At 41.9% G+C, this 19,375-nt stretch overlaps 1 protein-coding gene across 1 annotated transcript in view; it reads left to right on the top strand.

Annotated features, from left to right (window-relative positions):
* The window catches only part of EMB (embigin), a 180,766-nt gene that overhangs the window by 27,612 nt on the left and 133,779 nt on the right, over positions 1-19,375 (top strand). The window contains exon 2 of the mRNA XM_069221598.1: positions 9,459-9,494. Coding sequence (XP_069077699.1) covers positions 9,459-9,494 — 36 coding nt within the window. The remainder of the gene's footprint in view (positions 1-9,458; positions 9,495-19,375) is intronic.

Raw genomic sequence — 19,375 nt, 5'->3', positions numbered from 1 at the left:
TTGTCCGCTGGTATTCTTCCCGGTTCCCTCAAACATGCAGTCATAAAGCCTCTCTTAAAAAACCTAAGCTGGATCCCTCTGTCTTGGATAATTATCGACCCATTGCCCTTCTTCCTATATTGGCAAAAATTCTGGAGAAGCACGTGAACCTGCAATTGACCAGGCATCTTGAGAGCCACAATCATTTACATCCTTCTCAAATGGGTTTCAGAACCCATCACAGTACAGAATCGGCACTCCTTACTGTAACTGAATCTGCACGGCAACTTCTAGATCAAGGTGGTCATGCTGCTATTATCCTCCTTGATCTTAGTGCAGCATTTGACACTGTCGATCAGACTCGTCTCCTTGATAGACTTTCCAAGATAGGTTTAGGAGGTCCAGCCCTTGCCTGGCTGTCCTCCTTCCTCACGGGAAGATCCTTTCAAATTTTGGATTCATCTTTAAGCCCCACCTTGTTTAACATCTATCTGTCATCCTTGGCCACAGTAGTCGCTCCTTATAACCTCTCTATGGTCACTTATGCTGATGACACGCAATTGGTGGTTTCCCTCTCTAGTAGTAGGGACTCCCCCTCTGCCAACCTGGCCGACTGCATGAAAGATATTGGGGACTGGATGACCCTGTCGAAACTGAAATTTAATGACCGCAAATCAGAGGTAATGATTATAGGTAATGGCGCCCCTACCGCCCCTCTGGCTATGTGCTCTGAGGCTTTTAACAGCCTGCCTCCTCCAATAACACAAGTAAAAAGCCTCTGCTTCCTGCTTGACCCACGCTTAACTATGGAGCCACAAGCTAAAAGAATCTCCTCGATCTGCTTCGGCTTAATTAGAAGTGTCAGGAAGATTCTTGGACTTCTGCCATTCGCTGCCAGAAGAATTCTTGTACAAGCCCTAGTTCTCTCCCGCCTGGACTAGGGGAACTCTCTATATCTTAGTTCTCCAGATTATGTAATAAAGAGGCTGCAGGTTACGCAGAACTTGGCAGCTAGACTTCTCATGAATACCCCAAGGCATCTTTCCGCTAAACCAGCACTTGCAGCTCTTCATTGGCTCCCGATTAAGCAGCGCATTCAGTTTAAAGCTCTGTGTCCTGTTCACAGAGCCTTACACAATAAGGGTCCCCTTTCCCTTAGAAAACAGATCTTTCTTTACTCGCCCCTTAGACCTCTTAGATCTCGTTCTTCTCGACAGGTTTACATCCCTTCGGTCAAGAGATCATGGGGAGGTAATTCGTTCTCCATCAGGGCTGCTCGGCTCTGGAATGCCCTGCCCTTTGAATGCCGTCAGGAATCCTCTGAACTTCTCTTTAGGAGGAAGTTGAAAACCATTATCTTTCCCAGTTAATCAGCTTCCCCTGGCTCTTCCGACATTCATGGTGTACTTTAGCGCTGGGATGCCCCCGGGTAGCCATGCGCTCTACAAATCTATAAAATAAAATAAATAAATACTCAAACTTTTGACTTTGACCCGGTCCAGCGCGACCAGGTAGCAGCGGTTTTCTCTTCATACTGTTAGGTTCTGTATTGTAGTTTACTTTTCTATATATTCATAACTTCGGATCTTCTGTTTAGATTTGTCATTTTGTTCTTGTTTATCTATTACATTTTGATCTATATTTCTAATCTTGTGTGTTATCTTTTATGTGGTGTTTTCATTGTTTTACTGTTTGAAGTGCTGCACAAATACCTTACACATTGCCTCCAAGTTAAGCCTGACTGCTCTGTGCTGAGATGTGAACACAGATTACATTGGAGTTTGCTTGTGCCTTAACCTGTGCAGTAACCCCGGGCTCTCCACACAGACCACGTCACGTCGTACCGGTGTGTTTTAATTGTGTTTTTATTCGTAGTGTCACCAAACAGTATATAAAGGTATTTAATATCTCCACCTCTATTACTCTCAATGATGTTAATGTTGGTCTCCTGGTGGTCTCTCTTCTTCCTTGCTTTAGGGTTCCCTCTAGTTTTAATTTTTTATGGGCACTTCTGCATTCCCTTTGACGTCTGGTCCTCCTGACACTCCTGTGAAGGGAATGGCCGACACAAGTAAATCAGAAAAAAAGCCCCTTAGTGGCTCTGTCAAGTTCAAATCACCGAACCATCACCACAACTGTCATCAAAGCCCTTCACCACACCCCCGATATGTTGCTGTGCACTCTGCTAGCAATTCAGTGCTTTCCCCTCTCCTGAATGACCCAATTGTCCAGACCACCTTTTGAAAAAGAAGAAACCTGCCTGTGGCCATGGCACTCCTGGGTTATGGCAAGCAGGGTCACAGTGTCCACCTCCTCACAGGGGTTGCTGAACTGTAACATGCTGGTGAGTTGAAGCCCTAGCAAGTTGGCTCCTGGGTTCTCCATCCTTCTGCTCTTGTCTGTGTTGCTCCCTCTTCGGTACTGCTCTCCATCCATCGCTCCTCCCTCAGTCTCACTCTCCTCTGCTGTGCTCCTGGGGTCATCTATAGAGATGACCAGGACAGTCATAAGCCTAGATAGGGCCATCATCCAAAACTATTTCTGAGGTCCTGGTTTTAATCTTCCCCCAAAAGACATTTTCTGAAAATAGGTCACAATTATGCTTCCAATGCATTTTAGACCAGTAACTTTCCTCAGAACACCATATAAAGTGTTTCTTGCCACTGTCACGTGACTATAGCGATGTTAGTATCATCATTTAAAACCTGCCAAGATTTAAATACATGCTTATGGAAGGGGGAGTGGGTGGTGGGGATTGAAGTGGGAAATTTCAGAGAAAATCAGTGCCAAATGGAGCACTGTAAAGGATGTACCAACAGTAATATTGATCAAACCTTGAAAGGGGTTATAGATACCATTGGTATCTATGAAAGATTGGTATGGATGAGGCAACATGTTTCCTATGATGCATGTTCCTCACGTGACAAACCATGTCCTGGCATTACCAGCCTTGCGTTGCCATATTTCTCTATAGATCTAACCATCTATAAAGACAAGCAATATGTTTATTGCTACAGTTAATGTATATCAATTGAAAACTTTTAAAAATGTTTGTTAAAAATAGTAATGAATTGCATCTTAGTGTGAGTCCAACCATTCAGTATTATGTAAACACCAAGTACTCATGCAACAGTGTACATGAGTCATAAACCTGTGCACTCGGGTGGACCCGGTCATGCTTGTTACCAACATACACATAGGTCCTAAGTAAGACGTCCGATGTGGAGTAATCTGACTTTAGCGTATTGATACAAACTTTGGTCAGCTACCACATGCAAACAGGAAATCATTGGAAGACACACAATCAGTATTAATCAAACTTTCATATCTGGCTATGTAATTGCATTCTTTGTTCTTTAGTCATGTTAGGGCACTGTCTTGCCCCTTTTGGGGACCCTGCAAATTCCTGGTTTCAACTTGCTACCAACAGCTTGCAGGGTAATGATAGCTGCAGAACATGACTACTTCCATTATGCCACAGGCTATCTTCCTGCAGAATGTAATGGTAGAACATGCAGGCAGTTCCATATCAGTAAAGGTTTGAGTTCTTTAGAATGGGTTCAGTTCTTCACTTTGCGAAATACCAAATCAAATAACTATCTTTAGTAATCAACTGAATATAGAATTATTCAACCTTCAATATCTGACTGAACTACAGGATATAAGGGCTTGCAAGGGCTCTGCGCCTTAGACTGGACTGACTCTTGTTACCTGTCGATCACGGTGTATAGTCTCCACTTGCTGCATTATCATTTCCTCCAGTTCCCAAAAGAATCACTGTTCTCAACTTCTCCTTCCAAAAGATACCCAGACACCCTGTCCTCCTGTATGTCCAGGAGTCACACATGTACTCTTTCAAGCCCACATAGGACTCCATCTCACAAGACAAACTGTAACCGCTGCATAATCTACTGAGCAAGAATAATAAAGTTCTGAAGTGGTGAGAAGACTGCTTGTTTGGTGTGTAATATACCTCCTTGATTAAATACCTACATTATGTACAGGGCATCATTGCTTTGGTGTCTGCAGCTGTTTCAACCTACAGTCGCCGACGTTGGATCGATACACTAAATAGAGACACATTTGGTATTCCAAAATCAGAATTACCAATCAAATGCTATAGTTTATTAATTGGAAAATGATAACGCAGCTGGAACCTGGAGCACAGACGTTCACTGGTGTGTTTTCATGAGGTAAACCGCATCAACGTGGTTGGATTCATATCTTGAGAACCTTTGACTGAATTCTTAGTATCCTAATCAAACCATGTCCGCCATGCATAGGATAGCTCCCCTCATGTTGAGCTTGCAGCTTAATAAGGAGCTGTAATTGTCTCTGTTTTTTTGATATCCTAAAATGTTGTTCCCCAGAGAATCTATCACCTATGTGCTCTGTCCCTGTTGTAATATCTTTTGGGGCTTTTAACCACACCCTTGTCACGCCTGTCACTTTCATTGGTTCGTGGGCTTGCCTTTTAAAATCCACTTGATTTCATTAGTGAAAGGCATGCATACGTCATGCCTTTTTCGGTGTTTATCCCTCATTTAGTGCACCGGCCAAATGCTGAAAAAAACATACGAGGCTCTGTTTTCAGCCTAGTTTCCGTACTACTTTATTATTTTCTTTTTTTTCCACACAGCGTGATTGCGCTGGGTTTTACATAACGCGATTTCAGCGCAATCACGCTTGTTGTTGTTTTTTTTTTTTCTTTTAATTTATGTGGCAAGAAAAGTCTGGTTAGGAGTTTACAATGCTAATAGCTCTAACTCGAGCAAATATGATACCCGTTGCATTGCAAATTCTTGTTAGGTGATACTAACACTACTGCCTACCTGAAGCAGGCACAAATAAGGGGATATGTGTTATTCTTCACTAAGACAACCCATTATGTGTGTACTGCAGTGCACAGCCCACATCTAATGCGTGGGATAATGCTGAGTTTGCCTACACATAGAAATGTGTTCTGTATAGACGACAAAGCAAACATTGACAATGCCAAATAGCTCTGCTATTTTGCTCTTCAATGTTTTTTAAGCCATGTTATACAGTTGCGTGGCTGCTGTGCAGCATGGTTAAAGTAATTTAAAAACTTGCAGTGACTTTTTTTATTTTTATACTTTGAGACCTGCTGCCATGCAGGTAGGCTGCTATACGACATCGCTAAAAACATGGGCAAAGCGAATAGATCTCACATAGACACACTGATGTACAAGAGTCCTGAAATGGCAGCTTTCGCTGCGTACTGCCCTAGCATGAATATACTTGAACGCAGAAGTGCTAAGCTAGACAGGGTGCCACTCCCCCATTCACAGAATTCCTCCTCCACGGAATTCTGCAACGTGGTACGCCGTGAGCTCCGCCCAGGCCTAGTGATGGTCCGGAGGTGCATGGGGACACTGTTCCAGGTTTGTGCTGCGATGTGAGAGATGGAGCGTCCTCTACTTTTGCTTCAGTATATGCGGGGAGTATGGACTAGTAAAAGTGAGGCAGAGCGTAGTCTTCTCGATAGATGGTGGAAGTTCAGGTGGTGGTTAATGTTGGGGGTCCTTGGTTGTGTAGAGCCTTGTGTGCGTGGATCAGCAGCTTGAATTGGCATCTCTTTTTGTATGGGGAGCCGGTTGAGTTGCCTGAGGTGGGGTGTGATGTGGGTTCATTGGGGAAGGCCGGGGATGAGTGTGGCTGCTGCATTCTGTATGGTCTGAAGTCTCAATAGGATGTGTGGCGAGTCCTATGTAGAGAATGTTAACATAGCCCAATCGGCTGGTGAGGAGAGCCTGTGTCACTGTGTGTTTTGTGTGTAGGGGTAACCACTTGAATATCTTTTGTAACATGCGCAAAGTGAGGAAGCAGACAAAGGAAATGGCATTGATCTGTGTTTTCGTGGTCAGCTTGTTGTCAACAATGTTTCTGAGGTTTTTGGCATGGTCAGAGGGAGTGGATGCAGGTCCTAGGTCTGATGACCACCAGGAGTCATTCCATGTGTTGCTGCTATTGCCAAAGATCAGTACTTCCGTCTTGTCTGTGTTCAGCTGCAGGCAGTTGTTGTTATTCATCCATTCAGCGATGCTTGTCATGCATCTGTGGAAGTTGGTTCTTCTATTAGAGGGGTCGACAGTGAGTGAGAGGATGTTTATTGTCTTCTGCATAGGGAATTATGTTGAACTTTCCTTGAGGTTTCCATCATTGTAATGGTGGTTAGCTATGCAAAACCCTTCTATAGTGCATAACAACTCCTGGGTCTCTACACTAGAATCAGCAGAGTCACATGATGGTACCATGAGGGCCCGAAAATAGCTACATTTTTATTGTGTTTCAGCTATTTATTGCTTTTGTTGCAAATCTGTTCTTTGTTTTTTGTTTTTTTTTCCTTTTTGCTATTCTTCCTTCTATAACTGCACTTTCCCATTCCTATCCCTTCTTCTTTTTGCCCTTCCTTCATTTCCATTATTTACATTTTTTTTTCACAATTACGTGTCCTTCGGGCACCATCACAATGCTTGTTTATTAGTTTCTCACCTTATGCATGTTGACAGTTATCCCATCCGCCATATTACAAGTTCCAGTATATCCTATGGAACTTGTAAAACGGCGAGCGGGATATCCGTACCCCATCCACTAAGGTCGTAATTGGGCCCACCCTGTTTGCGAAAGTGAAATCTAGCTCCCCCTGAGATTTGGCTCCCCCACATATTCTCATATTGAGCAGCCAAGAAATCTTTCCTACCATTCAGGAGTTTTTTAGTTTTTTTGTTTTTAGTCTCTCAATCCCTAAAGGCCAAGCTCCCAGAGATTGGAAATATGCGGTGCTTGACTCCGCCTCTCCTGGGAACTATAGACCCATATTCCTGCTTCCGGCACTGGAGAAAGTACTAGCGAAGCATATCAATGAGCACCTCTCTGCGTATATAGAACAGTATTCACTCCTGGATGAAACCCAGAATGGTTTCTGACCCAAACATAGTATGGAATCTGCACTTCTAGTGGTAACAGAGGAAGTGAGATGGATACTTTCAATTGTGGTTGATCTGCAGCCGTTATCCTTCTTGACTTGAGTGCAGCCTTCAACATGGTTGGCCATGAGATTCTGGCTGGCAGACTTTGAGACACTGGAATAAGGAACAGTTCCTTGAAGTGGCTCTGGTTATTTTTAAGATAGAACTTTCCAAATATGGGAACCCCCTTGTTACTCCAAGGTTATCCCCTTACAATGTGGAGTCTACAGGGTCCACTCTTAGCCCCAACTCTTTTTAATATTTATGTTCAGGCTCTAGCTTCTATTGTGAAGGAATTTGGAATCTGTCTTTTACGCTGATGATACTCAGCTGGTAGTTCCCCGTGCTTCAAAGGAGGACTCACTACATCAGCTGGGACGGTGTCTGGAGAAAGTGGCACACTGGTTGACTAATTGCTCACTGAAACTAAAAGGGGATAAAACAGAACTGCTGGTTGTGGGGAACTCTGGTGCCTCTCGGGCTCTGTTAGACTGGACGGATTGTCTAGGGCCCCCACTCTCTCCTTCATCCTCTTTAGTAAGCCTTGGAATGTGGCTATATAACTCCGTCAATGGAAGCACAAGTCAAGTAAGTGACTAGGTTATGCTTTGCAGCGTTAAGAACACTACTGAAAATACTAGACTTTGTACCACAGTTCTGATGGAGAGAGATGGTATTATCACTTATTTTCCCACACCTTGACTATGGGAACTCCCTGTATTTGGGCGCACACAAAGAATCTGTAAAACTGCTTCAAGTGACACAAAATGCTGCAGCTAGGACAATTTTTAAGCTAACCAAATGGTCCTCAGCTAAAAGTGCTGTGGATGCCCTGCATTGGCTCCCTGTGGAGAAAAGAGTAAAATTCAAGCCACTATGCCTGACGCATAAGGCAACTAATGGGAGAGATCCCCCTCTTAATCAGGTCACTGACACCCTACACACTACACAGGATTCTAAGGTCCTTCAATATAGGTTGTCTAAAGGTTCCACATATAAGGAAGGCCAGATGGATTGCGGGGGGAGGAGGCGTTTTTCTACTTGTCGACCAAATTGTGGTACTCCTTGTCTAAAGATTTAAGAACCGAACCTGATAAAATTAAATTTAGAAAGCTGCTCAAAACGTGGCTCTATACTAACTAATCTCCATTATTCCAACTGAAAGGTGGATGGAACACATTTTATCTTCTCAGCGCTGGAATGCTACGCGCTTTATAAATCTGGCTATGATAACAATAGACTAGGGTCAAACTTTTGGGAGTGTGCTCAGGCACAGCCTATATGATTTTCAAGTGTGGTAGGTGACCGCTTCCCTCAAGTCAGATGCCCCATTCTGCCAACACCTACACTCCTTTGTTTCACTGTCTCGGAGGTGTACCCAAAAAACCAACTGCCAGCTACACCTAGTCTTGTGACACAGGATAGAAGTGGCAGGCCCCAGATGGTTTGGGACAAGAAAATGCCAACTTTCTAGAAAGTAGTAATTTCAGAATTGTGGCTTAAAATCCAACTTTATATTTAAAGGAGGGGTTTAAATTACACTTCTTTTGATAACAAATGTGATTTTTTTTTTTACCTGCTCCCAATTGAAAGTTATCACTTATTGAATGTAATAAGTTAATCAAATGTTCTCCTATGTGAGAGGCAGACTTTATGGTAGTGAAAAACAAATTTAAGATGTTTTCACTACCAGGACATGCAACGCTTAAAAGTACATGTCCAACTTTTCCAATACACTGTAACACAGCCCGTGGGGTGACCTATGTATTAAAAAAGAAGGTATAGGCATGGTACAGGGTGCATTTTGCTAGATCGAAATGCCAGTTTAAAACTTGACACACAGGCTGCAATGGCCATCCGAGACCTGTTTAAGATGGCTACTTAAGTGGGTGGCACAGTCAGTGCTGCAGGCCCAGTAGTAGTATATAGTTTACAGACTTTGGTTAAATGTAGTACCACTTTACTAGGGACTTACAAGTAAATTAAGTGCCAGTTGGGTGTAAACCAATTCCACCATGTTTAAAGGAGAGAGCACACACACACTTTAGTACTGGCTAGCAGTGGTAAAGTGCACAGAGTCCTAAGGCGAACAAAAACAATATCAGAAAACAGGAAGGTGAAGGAAAAACGTCTGGGTGTGGTCCTGCAGAATAGACCAAGTACAACATGGATGCTTTAGTAGCTTGTTAGCTAGTGATTCTTTAGGCTTTAGTAGCGATGCATAAATTAACACATTTATGCTGTGAAATGTTTTTCCAACTATAGTTCTAAAGAAACTTTTAGTGCCCATGAGCTAATCACATTTGGCTTGTATGATTTATCAGATTGAATTGTATTGCTGTTCTGTGGTATAATTATGAATTCTTTTCTGTGATTTTGTATTTATTAACCAATATATTTGACTACTAATCAGTTTGTTGTTTTTTTTGTAAACAATAGTTGATAATTAAAGTGAAGTTTGTTAATCTTACTTTTGTTTTTTTACAGGTACCATCATGGAAGAAAATGCTGCATTTAACAAAGGTAATGTATAAATTAAACAAAACGGATTAATTTTATGATACAAGAAATTTGTAGATAAAAGTTATCTGAAAAATGCTGGAAGTAAAAGTAGGCAAATCAGTTGTCCGTCTTTTTTTTTTTTTTTTTTTTTTTTTTTTTGCTACTATTTAATAATTTTATGTATTTTGCTGTGTTATGCTGACATCTGAATTGGACTTGCTCATTTATCTTAAGTTTAGTAGACAGTGAGAGTGGAGTAAAGTATATAATCTATTGCCACATACTCTGTAAGGCATAATCAAATGTTTTACCAATGCCTGTGTAAATTGGAGCATCAACAATTATTGCACCAAATTATTCATCTATTAATCAAGTCTGTACATCCTCTATCTACATATGTGTTATTTGAGCCTGCTTGTTCTTCATAGTTAAAAATCTGTGAAAATTGTAATATAGGAAGAGGATACTTTTTTAAATAATGTCCAAAATCCTATGCCTGCTGACATTTGTAATATTTAAGTATGAGACTGGTAATGTAAGGTTTCACAGTAGAGCTGTTGCAAGGCTTTGGGCCTGTTTACGACCTTGGCAGTGGGGATTACTCGGTCACAAATGTGATCCCACCCACTGTATTATAAGTTTCATAGGATATAATGGAACTTTTATTATGGCGGACGGGATTCTCGTCACGTTTGTAACGGAGTAATCCCCTCCCAAGGTCGTAATCGGGCCCTTAGTGTGATCGACCTAAAAAAGAACTGTGAGGAGTACTACACAGAGGTACTTAGCTTGATTGGGCGTATATTGTGTTCTCCCACAAGTGTGCTTGCCCAATAAGCAGCTGTATAATTAGACTTTCTTTTTTTTTTTTTTATCCAGCTGTGTGGGCAGGAACATCCTAATGATTTTGGAGGCCCTGGGGCAAACTTATTTTGAGGGCCTCTGTTTGGAACATGTTTGAAATTATGATCTAATTTCAGGCCTTTCATGCCCTCCTTGGTTAGATCACTGATAGCACACATCCAAATTCTACTATTCAAGCATACTGATGTGTGTTTTCAATATTGCAAAAACAGCAGCAGCTCACTAATATGACTGCAAATAATCTGTGACACCCTCCCATTTCTAATATGTGAGCCCCTGTGTTTGATCTAAAAGAAACTTTTTTATTGATGTTGCATGAAACATAAACAAAACATTTATCCGCCAAATGTCTGTAATAGACTTTCACACATCACACACATTAACCTCTTAGCTGCTGGGCCTGAACCCCCCACCCACCCCCAACCACACTACAGTGCTGAGCCTGTTTTTCTGGCTGTTTGGGGTAGTTCGTGCTTAGGCCTTCATAACTTTTTGTCCACATAAGCTATCCACACCAAATTTGTGTCCTTTTTTCCCAACATCCTAGGGATTCTAACGGTACCCAGAGTTTCTGGGTTCCCCTGGAGGAGACAATGAAATTAGCCAAAATATACCGAAAATTTAGTTTAAAAAAAAAAAAAAAATGTGAAAAAGGGCTGCCAAAGAAGGCTTGTGGTTTTTACCCTGAAAATGGCATCAACAAAGGGTTTGCAGTACTAAAATCACCATCTTCCGAGCTTTCAGGAACATGCAGAGTTGAATCAGAAATCCACATTTTTCAACACAATTTTGGCATTTTACTGGGACATACTTCATTTTTACTATTTTTGGTGCTTTCATCCTCCTTCCAGTTAGTGACAAGAATGTGTGTGAAACCAACACTGGATCCCGGAAAGCTAAGTGTTTCTGAAAAGTAGACAAAATTCTGAATTCAGCAAGGGGTCATTTGTGTAGATCCTACAAGGTTTTCTTACAGAAAATAACAGCTGGAAAAAAAATATTGAAATTGAGCTGAAAAAAACAATTTTTCTCAGCGTTTTACTCTGTAACTTTTTCCTGCAATGTCGGATTTTTTAAAGCAATACACCATTACGTGTGCTGGACTCTTCTGGTTGCAGTGATACATAGGGCTTGTAGGTTAATCAAGATCCCTAGGTACCCAGAGCCAATTAATGAGCTGCACCTTGCAATGGGTTTTCATTCTATACCGGGTATACAGCAATTCATTTGCTGAAATATGAAGAGTGAAAAATAGGTATCAAGAAAACCTTTGTATTTCCAAAATGGGCATAAGATAAGGTATTGAGCAGCAGTGGTTATTTGCCCATCTCTGAATTCCGGGGTGCCCATACTAGCATGTGAATTACAGGCCATTTCTCAAATACACGTCTTTTTTACACACTGTCTTACATTTGGAAGGAAAAAATGTAGAGAAAGACAGGGGGCAATAACACTTGTTGTGCTATTCTGTGTTTCCCCCAAGTCTCCCGCTAAAATTGGTACCTCACTTGCGTGGGTAGGCCTAAAGTTCGCGAGAGGAAAGGCAATATGGACACATCAAATTTTTACACTGAAATCTGATGTGTTTTTTGCAAAGTGCCTAGCGGTGGATTTTGGCCTCTAGCTCAGCCGGCACCTAGGGAAACCTACCAAACCTGCACATTTTTGAAAACTAGACACCTAGGGGAATCCAGGATGGGCTGACTTGTGGGGCTCTGATCAGGTTCTGTTACCCAGAATCCTTTGCTAACCTCAATATTTAGCAGGGGTGGGGGAAAACATTTTCCTCACTTTTCTGTGATAGAAAGTTTTGGAATCTGAGAGGAGCCACAAATGTCCTTCCACCCAGCATTCCCCCAAGTCTCCCGATAAAAATGGTACCTCACTTGTGTGGGTAGGCCTAGTGCCTGTGACAGGAATAGATCACACAACGGTCAATGTTGGTACTTACATGAGGCAACTGTTGACCCTGGGGTGATCCATTCCTTATGCAGGTACTAGGTATAGGCACTCAAGTGGGGGTAGTGTTTTTATCAGGAGAGGTGAGGAATCGCTGGGTGGGAGGAATTTTGTGGATCGCAGCATATTCCTGTAGTTTGTATGACAGAAATGCAAGAAAATTTGAGTTTTTATTCACAATTTCAGCTTTGCAGGATATTCTGGGTAAGAAAACTTTGGGGAATCCACACAAGGCACACCTCTGTGGACTCCCCCGGATGTCTAGTTTCCAGAAATGTTTGGGTTTAGTATGTTTCCCTATATAGCCACTGAACCCAGGACCAAAAACACAGGTGCCTGCCTTACACAACCAGTTTGTTTTGTGATAGACAATTTTGATGTCTCCACAATACAATTTGGGCAGTGGAATTTGGGGCTGAACTAAATTGGGGAGCTCCCAAGAGAGCACTCTCTCTGTGCTTGCCCCCGCATGCACCTGCTCTCTGGTTTGGGCTAACTCACTATTGCCCTGTTGCACAGACTGTGCTTGCGAAGGGACAACAGGACTGCCCTCATCACCTCTTTCACAATTTACTGGAAGGAGTTATCCAGTGGGACTCCTCCAACTGAAAAATCACTCCCAGAGTCTGCGCCATTGTCCTATCCCTCAGATGCTGTCTCAGTCTCTGATCCTATGTCAGAGCTGTCCTCTATAACCAGAGTGACGTCAGTAGCAGTCATCCATCAAGATGCCATCTCTGCTATTGGCAAAACTGTTGCTCTAAAACACTAGCCTACATATACAGTCACAGAATTGCTGGTGTGTGTGTGATACGTGCAACAGTAGAGGCCACCTTACCTGCTCTTCTTCCCTCAATCAGCACGTTCTTTCAAGACACTCAAACACCTTGTCACATACCATTCGTCACAGTCTTTAGCACCTCCTGCGCCCCGTCCAACAATCATTATTGGTGCTTCCACTCCCATGTCCTCCTCATCGGATTCCCTCATTACCACCCAGCAAATGTGCTCTTCATCTCTCCATAGCCACCCCGCACATACATTTCATTTGTGTTATAGCGCAGGTAGTGGCTGACTTTACTAATGTACTCAACTATTTACATAAAATACAGATTTGCTCTTTGCAGTAGTCATATAAACCTTCTGCGCTTCTTTATGGCACTAAAACTGCCACTAGGCAAAAGTCTGATCCTTTTGTAGCAGAAACATAATCACAAGACTTACTTAACTTCTTTATTGCTGCCTAAAAGCTACAGTTGAAATGCGTCAGTTGAAGTATATGCTCTGCTTTGAAGATGCAACTGCCAGACAACTGGTGGCAAATATATATATATAATCACTTTTATATGTGGGTCTGGTTTTCCTGGGGGCCGATTGCATGTGTGGTTTCCCTGGGGGCTGCACTGACAAATGTTTTTTTTATATATATATATATATATATATATATCCCACGGGGCCCCAACATTGAAATTTAAAAATATGGCCCGGGGGGCTGGTCATGGCCCGCACCAGGGAGGTAGTGCGGGCGTCGACCAGTGGCCGACGCCCGCATTAAAGGGGTTAAACATATTTTACATAAAAATTATATTCAAAACAAACTAAGAATTATTCAAGGTCATCAGGGCAAGGCTCGCTGCAAAATAGAGCTGGAGCTATCAGGGGACCCTTCTGAAAGCCAGGGGCCTTGGCCCAGTGCCTTCTTTGCCTATGCCTTAAAACGTATCTGTGCCTGAGCCAGAGGCAGCATGCCTGCTTATAGAAGGCTGCACTCGTTATCCAGAGATATCTTCTCGTTATCTTCAGAGATTCTGCACTGTTTATTAATAATGTATATGCTGCTGCCATCTTTCTGTGAGCTGTAGGTGGCAAAAGCATATGGGCACAGAGGAGGGAGCCCAGTGATTGAGTTGTTCATTGTGGCTTCAGCAGTCATGTATGGTAATCCTTATTTGCCCTCATGATGTGTTTCTCGGCAAATGACACTCAATTTTATCTTACACAGTCTTGTAATAAATTATGTAAAAATGTTCCAGACCAGGGGCACTGCATGCTTGTAACTTCTATTGTAAAAGGTGGTTCTAGTTTAAAAAAAAAAAAAAAGAAAACACTTACGTATACTATAAGGGCCATGACTGCCTTCATTTTACCACTCATTTCTACTATTTAGTCATGTTTAAAATGTTTGTATACAGATCGATAACCACATAGTTCCAAAAGATTCTTAGTGTGCTCATTTTCACTCCTGTTTCCTTCTTTGTGGAGCCGGAGTTCATCCAGTCACCAGCTGATATGACCATTGGTACATGCTGATGCTTCCAAGAAGCCCCTCGCTGTTCCTTAAACTGACAGATCTATGTACTCTGGATATGTGTGCAGAAGAACTGTTATTATGTGAACACTACATATATTTCAATGACAAGCAAACCAGTATTTCAGTTTCTGAGGAAAGAGTAACCAAGCAGGGGTATACTGTAAGAGAACAGAGGTGTGTCTTTTTTTCTGAGTGTGGGTGAGCTCTGTCTGTACAAGGTGAGCTGTGCAGTGGTGGGCAGTGTGTCAGTATTTAGGGTGTGTGATTGTGTGTGTGTAGGGTTAGAGGTGTGTGAATGCAGGGTGAGTAGAATGTGAGGTCAGAGGGAGAAGTAAGTAAATGGTGTATGAGTAGCGTTTGTGTAAGCTGAGTGTGAATACAAGGTGAGCACTATTGGTTCAGCCTGAATATGTAATTTAGACAACATGACCAATGCACCCACAGAAAGAGACTCCAATCAATGAAAAGTTGCAAAGCTCTATTTTATAACCACAAAGCTAATGTCATGAAGACTGTGTACAAAATCAAATTTTAAAGATAAATCAACACCTTTGGCTGCCTGAAACGGCACAACAATTTTAATCTAATTAGCATCAACACAATTAAGCATTCATGAAGAACAATACATATCATTAAGGAAATAATTTGTAGCACGAAACGTATCTCAAATCAGACTGTAGTCCAGTTCAGTTAAACAGAATATGCAAATTTGGTTGGGCATAGGTTGGCCCTACAGCTAACCAAATTAGGACTTGCATGTGTGGGGACGGGCTACTATATGCGGGAAAAAGACTAAAATAATTTGGATAAATATACATAGAGCTATAGATTACTAACTAGAAAAATCAGCATGCTAGCTTCTATTTTGTTTATAGAAAGGAGAACATGTCCAGGGAAATGACAATCAACAGGGAGATATACTGACTCCTAGGGTCAGCATTCATAGATTATTCATCAGCAAAGCATCAGCTCAGCAGTAAAGTCCCATAGAAGCACCATCAGGGAAGTGCAGAACACAGCTGCACAGAGAACAGCAGGGTCAAGAGCCAAGGAAAGAACTGACTGAGTGAGCACAAAGAAAAGGGCAAGTCTGCCTGAAACGTCCAAAGTCCATCCCTATGGTAAAGTACACAAACGTCTCTGATTTGACAGTTCATTGGCCTCACATCACATAAGAGGCATCATCCAATCATAATTCAATAAAATGTCAGGTTGCAACAATCCAATATTTTCCCATGTTTGGTCTGTACTCATCTTGTGTGAATCCAAACAGTCAATTACAATGTTGTTTCTCTATCAATATAGTTTCTTCTCAGGGTGTAGAATGGACTCAGTCCCATGTGAATCTGCGTTAGTTGAAACAATTTATTTCACTTTATGTCCAAAGGCATAAATGTTCCGGAACGAAGGTCATTTGTCTGTACATATCTGTATAATTGAACAAAGAACCTCTTACTACTTGCAAAGCATCTCATGAGAACAGAACCTACCGGAAAATTTCACTTTAGAAAGAACAATGATTCATCACTTTATATCACTGCAAATACGAGTTCTTCAGGCCTCGTTATGCTAACACAAGAAATATGATGCATTAATATATTTGAAAAAAAAACTACAATAATGAAACGTGTAAATTCAGTGTTGATGATATATCTTCAGAAAGAATAAAATATTTCCTAAATTGCAAACTTGTTAAGGCATCACGTTAACTTTGACACAGAAGTGCATTTATTTTTATGGGCACGTAACTTTGAACTCCTAAATCACACATTAAACTTTAGAACAATTTTTTTTTCATACTAGCAATTAATCTAGAGTGTAAAATATACTTTGGTATTAACTAAATCTTATTAGCCCATTGTCAAATCTGGTAGGCACAATGGTGACCCACCACAAATGAAAGCATGAGCACTTTTAAAATACGTGTCAGTGCAGCTTTTCTATGTTAAGCTGTTAATCATGAAATCTTCTGACTTTGGAGTCACTAAAAGCATTACTTTAATTTCCGTTCCAACACTGCCTGTGGTGGGGAGTGCAGTGCGATCGATGAGTGGATGCTGGATGAGCAGTGTGTGAATGCTCAATGAGTGGTGAGGGAATGCTGAATGAAAGGTATGAGTGGTGTGTGAGCAGTGTGAGAGTATAGGTTGAGTGTTCAGGATAAGAGGTGCTACAGTGCTGGGCAATCAGTGTGTGAATATGCAGGGGGAGTGGTGTGTGTGGTTGTGCAGGGTGGGAGGCATGTGAGTGCTAGTTGAGTGGTTAGCGTTAGTGGTATGTGAGTGGAGGATAAAAGAGGTATGTGAGGAGTGTGGGTGCATGGTGACAGGTGTGTATATACAGCATAACTTGTGTCAGTGCTTGCTCAGCTGTGTCTGAGTGTAGGACGAGTGATGCCTGTGAGCAGGATAAGCAGTACTAGTGCAGGGTGCATGTGCTTTGGTGGGCTCAGGGTGAAAGGTGTTTAAGTGTGTATGAGTAAGTTATGTGTGAATGCTGGCTGAGAAGTAAACTTGAGTACTGTGTTAAAGATGTGAGTGCAAGCAGGTGACTTCAGAGAGAAATGTGTATTAGTGCACGGTTAGTGCTGTGTGATGGAGGGTGGGAGGTTTGAGTGTGCAGGATGAGCAGTGTGAGTTGAAGATAAGCAGGGTATGTGTAGCATGTACAGTTGTGTGAGTAAGAAGCGGCGTGTAAGTGTAGAGTGAACTGTGTCAGAGTATGCAGGGTGAGATGGTTGGGTGAAGGATATGCAGTTAGGCTAAGATTGTTTTAGGTTGTTATGTGAGTGCATAGAGAGAGGTAAATGTTGCCTGAGTGCAGGATGCGCATTGGGTTGAGTGCAGGGGGTGCATTGTAAAAGTGAAGAGTACATGGTGTGTGACTACTGGGTAAACACAGCATGTGTAGTGGTTAAGAGGTGCAGGGTGCATAGCTTGTGAGCACATAGTGAGTGGTGTGTCTGTATAGGTGTATGGTGAGATGTGTGCCCATGCTTTTGTGAGTCCTGGATGCAGCACATTAAGTCAGACCTATGGCATTGCCAGTACTTCTTACATTTTGTGTTCAGAAAACCACTAATGACTCGTATAATGTTCTTAGTCTTAGACAGTGTATTCCTTCTCCTTGTTTCATGTGGCGCAAAAGCAGGAGACCATGCTTTACATCCATTTTAGTATCAAAAGTGAACTCACAGGAAGAAACGTGGTTTCCACAGTGACAATAAACAATTGCTGGAATTCAAACTGGGCCCAAAGTCTGGTTTCCGTTTTAATTCCCTTATGCCTGGGCAAAAGGGTATGTACCCCTCAGTACTCGCAATTCTGGATGTGGAATTATCTCTGTGGTTTTCCAGCATCATTGACAATGGTGGCCTTAAATGTTGAAGGCTGGCATTAACGGTCAAAGATTATTTGATGCTTTAAAGTAAGTAGACGAATGATGGTAAATGTGCAGCAGTCCACTTAACACACATTTGATACACATCTTCCTCCCCCAATATTCTCTAAACGAGGCTTAAGTGCATAAGCAGCTTTATATCCAGAGGAGGCAAGGAAGGCAGAATACGACAGTACTTTTGTTAGTTTACTGCCTATAATATCATCCACAAACTGAGCTTGGAACACAAATGTGAAACCATATTTTTTACCAGAAATAAAATGTGTACGCCATATGCTGGTGGTGTTTGGGACGACAGAGTGATTTCCAAGCTTGGGCATTGCTGTTGAATTCAGAATTTGCCGACTTTTGAAATGCGTATATTTGATTAGAATACCATATATTATGGTGCAAGACGATTCTCTGGGCTGCACATTAGTGGCTACTTGAAATATTAGTGGAGGGTTAAACTGGCACTTTAAAAACACGTGAAATGATCAAGTTAGGTAGAGGTGTCAAGGGAGAAGGCTTAAGTGTTTACAGTGAAACTATTAAGGAAATGTATGCTTTCACCTAAGTTGGCAGGTGAGCATATCCCTGTCTTGCTCTATGCTAATGGTAGTTTGAGCCTCTGTAAACTTGCAAGGAAGTACTGACGTCCTCAAGTAATGTACTGGTAACATTAACTTAGTTGTCAGCACAAATACATTTCAAATGATTTATGTGGAACGAGGAAGAGGGTGTTACTTGGCACATAAGGGAACTGTATCAGAATTATCTTTCTAAGATGAGAAAGTTAATTGTCACATTCCTTGCAGCAACTCAATGCTTGGATTAATCCTGGATTGAATGTTTCCAAAAAGAAACACAGGGGCCACTAGGCATGGTTTCTAAGAATGCATTTAAAGCAACACTATTCTCAGTGCTCTTTTTTTATTGAGCAGCAGTGCAGCTTTACATTCAGAATCACGGACGTACCCTTTTAGAGGGTATAATTAGGGGTAAGGAGGTTCACACCAGTGCAGGGCATCAGAAGTGAGTGGACAACAAACTTGGGTGGTTACTTTCTCTCATTATCAAACGTGGCAATGCCCATCCCTTCAAATTGCTTTTCTTTTAAACCTTCATAAAGGATGAATGGCAATATTGGATGATTCAGATACCATTTAGGATGAGGCATTGTGTATGCACTAGTTGACCTGGTACAGTAAGATGGGTGTACATTGCATGATAATAATGCCCCTAAGGGCCTGATTTAGAACTCGGCGGATGGGTTACTCAGTCACAACGGTGAAGGATATCCAATTCGCCGAAATTTAAATCCCTTTATATTCTTTGGGATTTAGATTCATCCCCGTTGTGACCCATCTTCAGAGTTCTAAATCAGGCC

The sequence above is a fragment of the Pleurodeles waltl genome, chromosome 1_1 (assembly GCF_031143425.1).
Source record: "Pleurodeles waltl isolate 20211129_DDA chromosome 1_1, aPleWal1.hap1.20221129, whole genome shotgun sequence".
Classification (NCBI taxonomy): domain Eukaryota; kingdom Metazoa; phylum Chordata; class Amphibia; order Caudata; family Salamandridae; genus Pleurodeles; species Pleurodeles waltl.
Note: the sequence above shows the minus strand (reverse complement) of the source record. Positions and strands in the feature narration are given on the sequence as shown.